Genomic DNA, 14836 nt, shown 5'->3' with positions numbered 1-14836 from the left:
AAAAAAACTGGGACTTTGTACGGGCGCTGATGACCGCGAAGCTGAGCACCCCACAAAGCAAACATCATCATCGTCAATTCATTCGCTTGCTATGTCTCGACGGAGTAACGTGAATTTTACGATAATATTGTGGAAGCACAGTGAGAACATTGTGAAAAATAACGCGTTGACTTAAAATATCTGACAGTGCAAATAAGATAATTGATGTTCCCGTGGCATGCGTAGAAGAACAGGAACCATACGGCGACAGCACCCACAGCGAAGTGACGAAAGAGATTGAGTATGGGGCTGGATTGTAGTTTACATCTTTTGGCGGAAAACGATCTGATCACACCAGAAAACTCCACGGTAAAAACTAAAGAACACTTTCAAAATAGTTCACATGGCTCTGAGCACTATGGGACTTAACATCTGAGGTCATCAGTCCCCTAAAACTTAGAACTACTTAAACCTAACTAACCTAAGGACATCACACACATCCATGCCCGAGGCAGGACTCGAACCTGCGACCGTAGCAGTCACGCGGTTCCGGACTGAAGCGCCTAGAACAGCTCGGTCACGGCGGCCGGCTGAACAGCACGATATCGACCTTTTCCGCAATTGGTAAACGGTCCATTTTAACACGGGTAATGTTTCACGAAGCAAATACCGTCCGCAGTGGCGGAATATTACGTGATACCACGTACTTATAGGTCTGTGACTATAACAGCGCCATCTATCACAAAGCGAACCAAGTGGTCCAACTAAAACATTCATATTTCTTTACGTACTACACGAATATGTAATAAAAAATGGGGGTTCCTATTTAAAAAAACGCAGTTGATATCCGTTTGACCTATGGCAGCGCCATCTAGCGGGCCAACCATAGCGCCATTTGGTTTACGCCTTCAAGCTAGACAAGTTTCGTTCTTTGTAGTTTTTTAGTTTGACGCTTATTTCGTGATATATTTGGCCCGGTCACGATCAATGGACCACCGTGTATATCCTCCGCTGCTAATGCTGCCACTTGCCGTCTGTGAGTGGTACTTGCACGTTGACATCGAACACAGGCAGTGGTCACATTAATGTGATTGGACCGTGTATTTTCTGTTATCAGTAGATGGCGGACGGTACTTTATAACGTTATTAGTAACTTTATTTCTTTTTGCACTAGCAAAGGGGGCCTCACAAGGATCCTCGCGTCGTTGTTACGATTAAAACGTGAGGTGCGTGTCAGAGGCATTTGAAATTGTTTGACTTCTGCCTCAATTATTGTCTCTCTAAACTCGTCAAAAAGCATTGAATGAAAAAGAACATCGGCTTTCTTGCAAAGACTCTCGTGTAGCCTTCCTCAGCATGTCCTTAAAATTCTGTGACTGCCTGAACCAGCGTGCTGTAATTCCAGAAAAGCCCTTTTGAATTACTTCATGTCTATCAGTTCAACAGGTAATTTTCACATACGTTTCACATCATTACTCAGGAGTAGACCACTGGCTGGTTGCACGGTTAAAGTAAAGACGATAGCACTGGGAATGATGGTATGTTATAGTCAGTTTACTTAGGGAACAAAAATGTGGCGTTACCGCAGAGGAAGTTGTGTGTGTTCAGAGCCGTCTTGGCGATGATGGGGCGAAATTTGTGGGGAGCTTTGTTGTTCTGCTGTCGTCAGGATTGGAAGGTCTGGGGGACATAAAAGGAGTTCAGGTAAGGGAGAAAGTAGGTGGAAACATTAATTGTCTGTCCAAATCAGATTCATTCAGCACAATGATAATACACTTCATTACATTTTGCCTTACGCAGTTACCTTCTGACGAGTGTATATTGAGCATGGTTACAATTACAGCTGGTCAAAGCTAAACTTTCCGGGAAGTTCTTCCACAACATAACACATTTTGACTTTTCCTTGTGTTGACACGAGAAAAATATAACTCTGTGAGCGATATTTTCGTTCCCATTTTAGAGTTGTGGGCGGTGGTAAACAACGCAGGAATTACCGACTTCGGCGAAATGGACGTCACGCCGCTGGAGAAATTCAAGCAAGTTCTGGAAGTAAACACGGTGGGCGCCATAAGGGTCTCCAAGGCGTTCCTGCCGCTCCTCAAGAAGTCCAAGGGCCGCCTCATCAACGTCACCAGTCCTTTCGGTAAGTACAGTAATGGATAACTGTTGGAACAGACTAGATTCAGCACTCGTAAAAACAGAGACTAGTAACAAACGAATTACAGAAAGTTTGATTGGATTCATATACAAACACGTTCTGATGAGATGGTATCTTTCATTGGCCCCACCCTCTCGCAAGTTGGCTGCATATGGTGACAGCTCTATTCCCCTCAGAGGTCAGCATTTCCAGCATTTCGATAATGAATGCTGCAACAGCAAGAAAAATAACTTTTGTACGAAAATGTATTACAATCGCGAAAAATTTTAATACTTCTTCGTGAAATTTTGTAATTATCGCAATTTCAGCTCAAAATTTTTGTATAAACACTTACACAGCAGTTGCTCCAAGCTTGGCCGTTTCCTATCACCACTGCCACTGGCATTGCTACTGGCTGACAAAAAAAACATGGCTCTGAGCACAATGGGACTCAACTTCTGTGGTCATCAGTCCCCTAGAACTTAGAACTACTCAAACCTAACTAACCTAAGGACATCACACACATCCATGCCCGAGGCAAGATTCGAACCTGCGCCGTAGCAGTCGCGCGGTTCCGGACTGAGCGCCTAGAACCGCGAGACCACCGCGGCCGGCTACTGGCTGACAGTTTCATCTTGCGACGAGTACATGAACACTACTAGGCATTGTCAGAGGGTAGTAGGAGTAATCCATCGAACTACAGACCTACATCATTGACGTCGGTTTGCAGTAGGGTTTTGGAGCATATACTGTATTCTAACATTATGAATCACCTCGAAGGGAACGATCTATTGATACGTAATCAGCATGGTTTCAGAAAACATCGTTCTTGTGCAACGCAGCTAGCTCTTTATTCGCACGAAGTAATGGCCGCTATCAAGTTGATTCCGTATTTCTAGATTTCCGGAAAGATTTTGACACCGATCCTCACAAGCGACTTCTAATCAACCTGCGGGCCTATGGGGTATCGTCTCAGTTGTGCGACTGGATTCGTGATTTCCTGTCAGGAAGGTCGCAGTTCGTAGTAATAGACGGCAAATCATCGAGTAAAACTGAAGTGATATCAGGTCTTCCCCAGGGAAGCGTTCTGGGACCTCTGCTGTTCCTGATCGTATATAAATGACCTGGGTGACAATCTGAGCAGTTCTCTTAGGTTGTTCGCAGATGATGCTATAATTTACTGTCTAGTAAGATCATCGGAAGACCAGTATCAGTTGCAAAGCGATTTAGAAAAGATTGCTGTATGGTGTGGCAGGCGGCAGTTGACGCTAATAACGAAAAGTGTGAGGTGATCCACATGAGTTCCAAAAGAAATCCGTTGGAATTCGATTCCTCGATAAATAGTACAATTCTCAAGGCTGTCAATTCAACTAAGTACCTGGATGTTAAAATTACGAAGAACTTTAGTTGGAAAGACCACATAGATAATATTGTGGGGAAGGCGAGCCAAAAGTTGCGTTTCATTGGCAGGACACTTAGAAGATGCAACAAGTCTACTAAAGAGACAGCTTACACTACACTCGTTCGTCCTCTGTTAGAATATTGCTGTGCGGTGTGGGATCCTTACCAGGTGGGATTGACGGAGGACATCGAAAGGGTGCAAAAAAGGGCAGCTCGTTTTGTATTATCACCTAATAGGGGAGAGAGTGTGGCAGTTATGATACGCGAGCTGGGATGGAAGTCATTAAAGCAAAGACGTTTTTCGTCGCTGCGAGAACTTTCTCTGCCGAATGCGAAAATATTTTGTTGAGCCCAACCTACACAGGTAGGAATGATAATCAAAATAAAATAAGAGAAATCAGAGCTCGAACAGAAAGGTTTAGGTGTTCGTTTTTCCCGCGCGCTGTTCGGGAGTGGAATGGAAGAGAGATAGTATGATTGTGGTTCGATGAACCCTCTGCCAAGCACTTAAATGTGAATTGTGGAGTAGACATGTAGTAGTAGTAGTAGTAGTAGTAGAAGAGGCTGATGGGGGGTAGGGTCGGACTTTATGTACCTTCAGGCTCCACCCTATATTTTGTAGAGGACCAATAGGAACTCAGAATGCCGTATAAGCGAGTTAGAATGTGCCTTCTTTTTGTTCAGTCAGTTGGAGCAGGATTGGCTCAGTTGGCTGAGAAATAGAACCCTGCTGTGGGGAATAAAAAAATTTTGGGACAATATCCTTTGTTTGCTCGCAAGTGACTGCATGTGGCTGGAAAATAGGACACAGCTGCTATCCCTTTGATAGCTTGGCTCTTCTGGCGTCAGCTGCAGACCTCGAAATACATGTTGTTGTTCATCAGGACAAAATTGTGGGAGGAAGACCCTAATCTTCAAAAAAATCTGTCGTTCACTCTAGAGGAAGTGGCAGCCACCCACCGCCACGCGCCTCGCGAATAGTAGCTCACATTACAATCATCTGTTAATTCCCTTTGACCGCTGGCTGGCCGCAGGACATCTGCGGCCCCATGCGGCTCAGCACTGAGCAATAGTGGGGAGGGTGGCCAAGTGTTGGTGGGAGGATGGCGCTGAGCAGAAGTGGGGGGACAGGGGAAGCGGCCCAGTGCGTGAGGGCCAAGCTCTCAAGATTGTGCAAGACAGCTGCGGTGTAGTCTGATGTCGGGCGGGCAGCACGGGTCCAATGGTTCTGGTGCAGGCCGCCACATGCTGCGCCAAGTGGGGCGCGTTGCGCGACGTACTGAGTGCTCATTCAACTACAGAACACCGCACGAATGACACCCCTCACACTACAGCCGCGGCTGCTTGGCACAGCACACTACGTAGTAAAATACGAGTGATGTGTGTAGCTCCCAGCGGTGCACTATAGAGCATCTTAACAGCTATAGGAGCACAGTATACAATATGATCAAAAGTTAAACAAGAGTATCCCTGTCACACGAAATCTAATTGTGTCCTCTGCAGCATATAATTTGCCAATTTCCCATCCTCTGAGTTTTTTCGATTTCTATTACCTATTGCCGTTTCATAAACAATTTCCAATAACAATCACCAACAACCATTTTCATTAATATTATGTCCTCTGAATTGACAGCCGAATTTTATAGCGAAAATTCTATTTTGCTGGGAACATTCAGATTTCCCACAAAAATACAAAATCCCCACCAGTAGGGTAAGTGGAAGATGGTGAGGGGGAGGGGTGGGGAGGGGAAGGAGGTGGGGACCCTAACACTGGCTCAGGAAAGCACTTGACATGGGGGTAGGGGTTAATTAATTGATGAGCTTAATTAATCTGAATATCAATTTAATATCAAAAGTTCACCAGCACAGCCATTACCTTGCTACTTTGTATAAGCTACTTTTCTTTATTACACAACGAATTTTTAATTAAATCTTAAAATTTGCATTACATTTCCACATTAGGCATTGTCTGATTTATACAGAAAATTAGTTCATGGAGGTGTACTGAATGTGTCAAGATTAAAATACTTGTATACTGTCTTTTGTAAGAGGCCGGTGTTGATGTTTTTGTTGAGGGAACAGAGCAGGAAGCAACAACAAATTGTTTGGGCTTAGGGCAAGTTAAGGACATAAAGTTTATGGGACTTAGAATATTAGACATATTTTTCACTGACCTATTTTTGCGTGTCTACCCTAATTTTAATTTGATTTTTGGGTCTGCAGGCACCGGTGAACTATGATCATTTGCAGCAGTTGATACTATATACATGTGTAACTAATTTATTGCATATCTTTCATATTCATTATTCAGAAAAATGAACTTAAATTCACATCGAGAAAGCAAGCGTATACATCTAGACTCTGAATGAGTCCTTTGATCTTTTATGAATTATTCTACAGTTAAATGAACTTTGCCCATACGAGTTTCTGTTGACAGTGCTCTGCTCGTCTAATTGTCTTTATTTCAATCTGCAAGTGTATGTGATGCCACATTCCTCATTTGTGTGCATGCTTTAATTCATAAACATTACTAGTTTGAACTTTAAATACCTAGATTGATCCTTAACATTACCCTAAAGGATCAAAAATTCTTATGGTGATCATAAAATGCCTGTAATGTATACTGGCAAAGAGACAGCAAAAAAAATTAGTTGAAATGTTGAAACAAGGATCTGGAAATATTGATGAAATACATAATGGAAATATTCCAATGATAATTATAAATGTATATAAAATCAATTTTAAAAATTCAAAAACTTGTTTTATTTGTGAAAAAGAACTAATTAAAGGAGAAAAAAGTAAGTGATCATTGTCATTTTACAGGAAAAGATTGAAAAGTTGCATATGAGGATTTTAAACTTAACTATCAAAAGCCTAAATTATTCCTGTTAATAATCTTAATTTAACAAATTACGTCAGTCATTTGCTTATCAAACGATTTCCAATAAACATTCAAGATACTAATACTATTCCAAATAATGAACAAAAACATATTTCTTCAAGCAAAACAAATGGAAGTGGATTAAGATTTTTCGATATGTTTAATTTTATGGACTCATATATTGATAAATTGTCTTCTGATCTTATAAAAGGACAATTCAGAGAAAGAACAAAATGTTTTAAAGGTGAACATTTAGATTCAGTAATTAAAAAAGCCATTCATCATTACAATTATATCGATTCTCAAGAACATTAAAAAAGCAAAATAACCTAAATAACAAAGTTTTTAAACACTACTTAATAAAACAAATATTTATAATGAAGATTATAATTGCACCAAACTACTTTGGAAAAAATTCAATATTAAAAATTTAGAACAATATACAAAATTATATAATAAATCCAATATATTAATATTACGGATATTTTCTAAATTTTTAAAGGTACTTGTATTAAATCTTCTAAACTCAATACAGCATGGTATCTCACAGCATCAGCGATATCTTGGGATTCTATGCTAAAAATGACAAAAATTTAATTAGATTTATTTACGATAATGACAAGATTTTGTTTCTTGACAAACGATTCTGAGGTGGAATTTCTCGAAGCATTATTAGATGTGATAAATCAAGTAATAAATATGTGAACTATTTAACCAGACAATATTATATCGCACATTTTGACACAAATAACTTATATAGCTACGTAATGTTCCAATTCTTATCATTCAAAAATTTCGAGTCGTTACATTAAAAATATTTTAATTCTGAAACAGTATTTGGAACACCAGGTGATAGTGAATGTGGTTATATTTTAGAAGTTGATTTAAAATATACAAAAGTATTAAATTATTTCCTTAATAATTCACCATTATTACCAGAAGGATATAACAATTAACAACATAAAATAACAAAGAAAAATATATTTTACATTATAGAAATTTAAACAGTGTTTAAATCTTAGTTTAACATTAGTAGAGTTTTGTCATCTGAACAACCAGACTGGTAAAAAAATACACCAATTTTAACATAGAAATGAGAAAAATGCATGTAACCAAATTGAAACAAGTTTTTTATAAACTGATGAATAACTCTCTTTTTGGTAAAACAATGTAAAATATTAGAAACAGGCAGGATATGAAAGAAATAACGAATCCAGATCAAAATGTGCACTTTATTTCAAATCAGATTATGAACATACTACAGTGTTTTCAAAAACTCTAGCAGCTGTTTCTGTTAAAGAAATACTAAAATTTTATAAAGCAGCTTACATTGGAATGAATATTCTAGAAATTTCAAAAATAAAAATTCACAATTTTCATTATATCAGACCAAAATATGGCCAAATATTGATTTATGTTATATGGATACAGATTCTTGTTTTTAAGATATAAGAACTGAAGATTTTTATAAAATTATGAAATCTATGATAAACGAATTGGCACAAGCGATTGTTCAAATGACAGTATTTATGAAATTCCTCATTAAAAAAAGAAAGTTATATGAAAAACGAAATATGAAAACTGTGGGAAAATTATGACAGATCACATTAGTTTATGACTGAAAATATATGCTAATAATGCAGAAAATCAAGAATATAAACATATAAAGGAGTTAAAAAAACTGTTGTTAAAAGTGTAATTACTTTTGATGATTACAGAATTTTTGTAGATGACAAAATTATACAGTACAGAAAAATAAATTTGATTACATGTTTTAAATGCAAATTACATGCAGTAGAATGTAATAAAATTATTTTACTTACTGACAATGATAAATGGATTGTATTACATGATGGAATAAATACCTTACCATACATTCATTATAAAATTAAACAATTAATGTGAGAATAATTAACTTAACTGATCAGTTTTTAATATTTCTTATGATATCCAAATTGTAAAGTGTTTTCGTATGTATTTTAAAAATAAATTTTCCACAAATACAAAAAACCTTTTGATAATACTTCTATATATGTTTCTGTTAATCAAAGACTTCTTTCTCCTTTTGAATCACATCTATGAATATATTTAGAAGAATTTTTGACTTCTATTTTAAATCTGTCAACAAAAAGCATTTCATTCCAGTTATTGATAAGTTCTTTCATATATTATGATTTATTTTCTCAATATTGTTTTGGTTTCATTCTTATACAATCAATACAGTCAATTCTTCAAGACATATTTTTAATTGTAATTCTTAACTCTTTATGAATTTTCTTTTTTAATTACACAGTGAACAAGTCACATTATTTACACTTTCCATTTATAAATAAAAAATATGATTAAAATTAAAGCATTAGATTTTAATTAATTTTATTATACATAAATGGGTAATTTATCAGATATTAAAAATAACAAACTTATATTGACAATAAATAAGTATCAATAATTAATGATGAATGTAATATTCCATGATTTAAAGCCAAGGATGTATGTGATACTTAGGGTTATTCAGATTCTGGAAATGATTTAGATGATAATGTTAAAAATAAATACATAAAAAATTAAAGTGTAACCAGCAGTTACATGTATATTCAAGATTTATGTATGAACTAGGATTATATTTTTAAATTATGAAATCAAAACTGAAACAAGCTGAAGATTTTCAAGACCAGATTTATGAAGAAGTTTTAACATCCATTCATGAACATGGAAGACAGAATAGATATCACAGATATCTGTGGAAACCATTTTTACAAGTTTAAATAAAGTTAAGGATAATTATATAAGAAGATTTGATGAAATATATGACAGAACTATAGAAATTTTGCATGAAAGGTCTTGAAGAAATACCTAGTATATTACCAAATGTTGTTCAATAAACTGATTAAAAACTAAGATTTCCTTTTGTTATTTTAAAATTAAATGATTAGTATATTTAAAAATGTTCGAAAACATATAACTTTCAAAGAATGAAAGGAAGATTGGTTATTGCTTGCCATCGAAATTGTTTCAATATTTTGAATAATTATTTTCAAGATATATTGTATACTGATATAATTAAACCTGTGTTCGTTTCTTAGAAAAAACTGAATATACAAGAGCATTTTTCATTTTATAAATTGTTACTACATTCATAATGATTTTATATACATCTAATATATTTAAACTATCAAAACCGTCTTATTCAAGTGATTCAAATTAGAATTTCAGTTTATTTCAGTATTAAAATATGCGCTATTTTATTCAATAAAACAACAAACATAATTAACATAACATTATAAACGAAACATATTTAAATTTTCAGTAACTAACTCAATTCATATAAAAATATTAAAAGATCATTCTCGTACATAAAACAATTTTATTTTTTCCAATCTAATTTGTCCTTAAATTCTCTCATAAAATGTTCAAATAATTTTTGATTACAAAGGAACTTTATCTTGAAATTCTCTAATCCAATCTTGTGACAATTTTTGGACTATTCCAATATTTACCTAGTTAATTTTATCTTGAAATTATCTGATGAAATCTTCTGATAAAATGCGCTTACCTAAAATATCATCGCAATTTAATGTTAACTTTAAATTCAGTCACAAATCTTCTGGCTGTTTTTGACTATATAATATAATTGACCAACCTATTTTATTTTGAAATTCTCTTATAAAGTCTTCAGGTCATTCCTGATGCTTCGATTTTCCTGTCTGATTTGTCCTGAAATTCTGTTATAAAATATTCAGATAATTCTTGAAACATTGATATATATCTCTCCAATGTTATTCATTTTATGGATTTTCCTATCTAATATAATCAGTAATGATAGTAATTCATTTCTTGAATGCTGTATATGTAAATGTTCAAAATTTTAGAATGGAAGAATTATATGACACATTATTTCACTATTACTGTTAGTAAGATCAATAAGTGATTTTTTACTGCGTTTAGGATATCCTTTATTTCCTAGATGTAGTAGCACAGTTTTTAGATTTTCAATTTATATATAAAAATTTTATAAAGCAATCCTATTCTCACTTAACTACTACAAGAATTATGAAGGCCTAACCATATTAAATGTACATAATTTCGCTTCTTTTCTAAAACTTTTTCAACAAGATAAACATCTGGATAATGTGTTTTCAGTAGTTCTTGTTCATAAATATTGGCTTTTATTTCTTTACATTTAAATCTTTTAATTTACATGAGAAATTTATATGTGATTTGATTAGAATGATTTACATCTTCAGCTTGAAAAATTTATGTTGCACAATTTGCAGTATATCTTTTTCTAACATTCCTCCTAATTTACTTTTTCTTACTTTATCATCAATTTTATGTTCCATATTACTTTCTAACTAATTAGTTAGCTAAAGAGATTTCTCAGATATTTACATTTCCTTCTTTTACATCTTTTGGTTCCACTTATATTATTGAATGTTTTATGTTACTATATACAATAAAACGATTTTAACTAAATCCACACAATTCCACATCTTCCTTTAATTCTTCTAATAAATCTTTCAGCATCAGACGCTTTTAAATCACAAAATATTCAATAACGATTAATATAACATTTTATTAATTCTTGAAATTCCTTATTATAAAGTTCTTTGCCATTATCTGTTTGTGAATTTCTTGGTGATCGCTTTCTAAATATTATTTCATAAGACTCATCAATATTTTTACCTGTTTTATCTATAACTGGAATACCACAAGCAAATTTTGATGAAATGTAATCAATGGCTAACAAATATATAAATATATACTTTACTTATTTTTGAAACTTCTGAATCCAATTCCACCAGATCAGCTTGCGATAAATAATCAATACGAAGAAATTACATATTGTTCTTTTAAGATTTTTTCTCATTGGTTTATGTAAGTCATGAATAATTTCTTCACAAATGTTAGGTTGTGCAACCAAACAGCTTCAATTGTGTAACAAATTTACTTTTCTTAATTTCACAAATTGAACAAGCAATTCTATTCTTTGTCTTCCATTTTTTGTTGTTACTGTGCAAGGATTCTGAAATTCAGTAAATTTTTTTTCACTTCAAGGAGCATCTGTGATTGTGGTTCTGTATTTTATAGAATCAAAAATCACCAAATTTTAATTTCACCTAATTTAATTAATCAACATCTGTTGGTACAATTTTAATGGGCTCTTTTAACCTTGAGGGTACAAAATTTCATTTATGCACCATTATTAACTAATTACTGTTATTTATTTCATATAGATCACTAGATACACTTACAGTGACATCAGATTCATCAAATTTCGGATCTTTGTTAATATTCTTCCCAACATCAATAATTATTTTATGTCTAAAATTTTATTCAAAACTGTGAACGTTTTGTTTACCTTGGTCATGAATGTGAATGCACTAATTTGTTTACCATATATTTCATCATTCAGATAACTGAATACATTTTAGTATTGAGTTAAATTTAGTTTTGAGAAATAATCTGGAAAAGCTTTTTCTACTTCCTTTATTGTAAATCAATTTGATACATTAGTATTATTAAGTTGATTAATCTTTTCATTAAAATTGCCTTAGAATAATTGTGTATTCAGATTTTGTAACAAGTTGTGATAAATCCTTTTATAAGTGCTGTTTCATATTTGCATCATGGCCACTTATTGGATCTTTTAAATCTACTGGTCTTCTACCTTTAAAAGTAATATAATGTTTCATTGATTTTAAATTTTTAACTACTTCTTTGTGGAATTGCTTGATTGTACCATTTATTTTTGATTTTATTCATAACCGAAAACATAAAATTTCTTTAATTATTTTTTATTGGCTCTGGTGATGTTTTCTTTTCTAATTTCAGACACTAATTCTTCCTTCATTTTAGGATCTATCGATAAATGAATATCTTTGAGTTTTTTCTAATTCTCCAGTGTTTTTCACATGTCCCTTATTTCCGAAAGTGTCCATTCATTAAAGGTCTAACTGTTTGATAATAGATTGAGAAAAATAAGTATAAATGACTGAAAATAAATTCGTTTGAGGTCTGAATTATTTCAGCATACAATATAAGACATTTTTCCTAAATAGTTAACTAGTTGTTTTGGCATATTACTACCAAATGAATCAAAACCAATTTTATATCTTTTTTCTTATGATAACATGTACAATAAGTACCAACATGATAAGATGTATCTAAATTTACTATTCCAGATTCATATTCTTTAGAATGACTTGATAATTCATCAGTCATGAAAGCATGATGAAAAGTTTGATTTTTAATTGTGTAACAAACTTTTGTAATTTTTTCTCCTTCTCCTTTTTTCTCCAATGTTTCTTTATGTTTTTTCTTTTCTTCTAATTCATTATCATTCTTAGTTCAACATGAACTGATTTTGAAATTGCTGTTACACCACCAGCTAATGAACCAATTGCACCTAATGTAAGTAGTAAAATTGGTAAAAATCCACCTTCATGTTTTGAACCTTCTATCATTTTAGTGAGATATTCAATAATTTCTTTCACAACTGGAATACCTGATGTAATAAGTAAAATACCACCAGTTTTCTTATTTCCTGCCCTTTTTTATTTTGTCTTGCCATTAGGTAACAAAGCATAATCAATGCTAAAGGTTTTTTATATAGATTAGAAAGTCATAAGGAATTTTTTATAAACCCCAACCATTGTCACCAACATTTAATCCCATTCCTAATTTTCGTTTTCTGTACAACATTCCTCTAACTACAGTTGCAGCTAATTTTTCATAAATGGAAGCATCTGAAGAATGCATTCTACCTTTTGAAATTAACTGAAGTTCTTTGTGTGCTTTGAGTCTTTCTTCTTAAATCTTTATTATCTCTATAACCAATATCACGTTTTTTTACAAACTTCATCTAATGGATCTATTCCTTGATCTCCTCCAGATAATCATTCTTCTAATCATGTTCCAGGACCACAGTAATTATAACCAGACAGATTCATTTTGTAAGGCAATTTATCAACTAATGTACACTCCTGGAAATGGAAAAAAGAACACATTGACACCGGTGTGTCAGACCCACCCTGGCCGTCGAATGGCGCTAGCTGCGCAGCATTTGTGCACCGCCGCCGTCAGTGTCAGCCAGTTTGCCGTGGCATACGGAGCTCCATCACAGTCTTTAACACTGGTAGCATGCCGCGACAGCGTGGACATGAACCGTATGTGCAGTTGACGGACTTTGAGCGAGGGTGTATAGCGGGCATGCGGGAGGCCGGGTGGACGTACCGCCGAATTGCTCAACACGTGGGGTGTGAGGTCTCCACAGTACATCGATGTTGTCGCCAGTGGTCGGCGGAAGGTACACGTGCCCATCGACCTGGGACCGGACCGCAGCGACGCACGGATGCACACCAAGACCGTAGGATCCTACGCAGTGCCGTGGGGGACCGCACCGCCACTTCCCAGCAAATTAGGGACACTGTTGCTCCTGGGGTATCGGCGAGGACCATTCGCAACCGTCTCCATGAAGCTGGGCTACGGTCCCGCACACCGTTAGGCCGTCTTCCGCTCATGCCCCAACATCGTGCAGCTCGCCTCCAGTGGTGTCGCGACAGGCGTGAATGGAGGGACGAATGGAGACGTGTCGTCTTCAGCGATGAGAGTCGCTTCTGCCTTGGTGCCAATGATGGTCGTATGCGTGTTTGGCGCCGTGCAGGTGAGCGCCACAATCAGGACTGCATACGACCGAGGCACACAGGGCCAACACCCGGCATCATGGTGTGGGGAGCGATCTCCTACACTGGCCGTACACCACTGGTGATCGTCGAGGGGACACTGAATAGTGCACGGTACATCCAAACCGTCATCGAACCCATCGTTCTACCATTCCTAGACCAGCAAGGGAACTTGCTGTTCCAACAGGACAATGCACGTCCGCATGTATCCCGTGCCACCCAACGTGCTCTAGAAGGTGTAAGTCAACTACCCTGGCCAGCAAGATCTCCGGATCTGTCCCCCATTGAGCATGTTTGGGACTGGATGAAGCGTCGTCTTACGCGATCTGCACGTCCAGCACGAACGCTGGTCCAACTGAGGCGCCAGGTGGAAATGGCATGGCAAGCCATTCCACAGGACTACATCCAGCATCTCTACGATCGTCTCCATGGGAGAATAGCATCCTGCATTGCTGCGAAAGGTGGATATACACTGTACTAGTGCCGACATTGTGCATGCTCTGTTGCCTGTGTCTATGTGCCTGTGGTTCTGTCAGTGTGATCATGTGATGTATCTGACCCCAGGAATGTGTCAATAAAGTTTCCCCTTCCTGGGACAATGAATTCACGGTGTTCTTATTTCAATTTCCAGGAGTGTATTTACAGAACCTTTACCCTACCAGGAAGTTTCATATTTTCCTCATTTACAAAACATGTGGATAAGATTGCTCAAAAATATAATTAAATATGGAAATTTTCTTGGATTATCAATAATAA

The 14836-nt window shown here is 35.5% G+C and overlaps 1 protein-coding gene across 1 annotated transcript in view; it reads left to right on the top strand.

Moving 5' to 3' along the window:
* Positions 1–14836, top strand: part of LOC126124765 (estradiol 17-beta-dehydrogenase 2-like) — a 138462-nt gene that overhangs the window by 33990 nt on the left and 89636 nt on the right. Inside the window, exon 3 of the mRNA XM_049915112.1 lies at positions 1940–2122. Coding sequence (XP_049771069.1) covers positions 1940–2122 — 183 coding nt within the window. The remainder of the gene's footprint in view (positions 1–1939; positions 2123–14836) is intronic.

This window comes from Schistocerca cancellata, unplaced genomic scaffold (assembly GCF_023864275.1).
Source record: "Schistocerca cancellata isolate TAMUIC-IGC-003103 unplaced genomic scaffold, iqSchCanc2.1 HiC_scaffold_426, whole genome shotgun sequence".
NCBI lineage: Eukaryota > Metazoa > Arthropoda > Insecta > Orthoptera > Acrididae > Schistocerca > Schistocerca cancellata.
The sequence above is the reverse complement of the archived record's forward strand: the minus strand, read 5'-3'. Positions and strand labels throughout refer to the sequence as shown.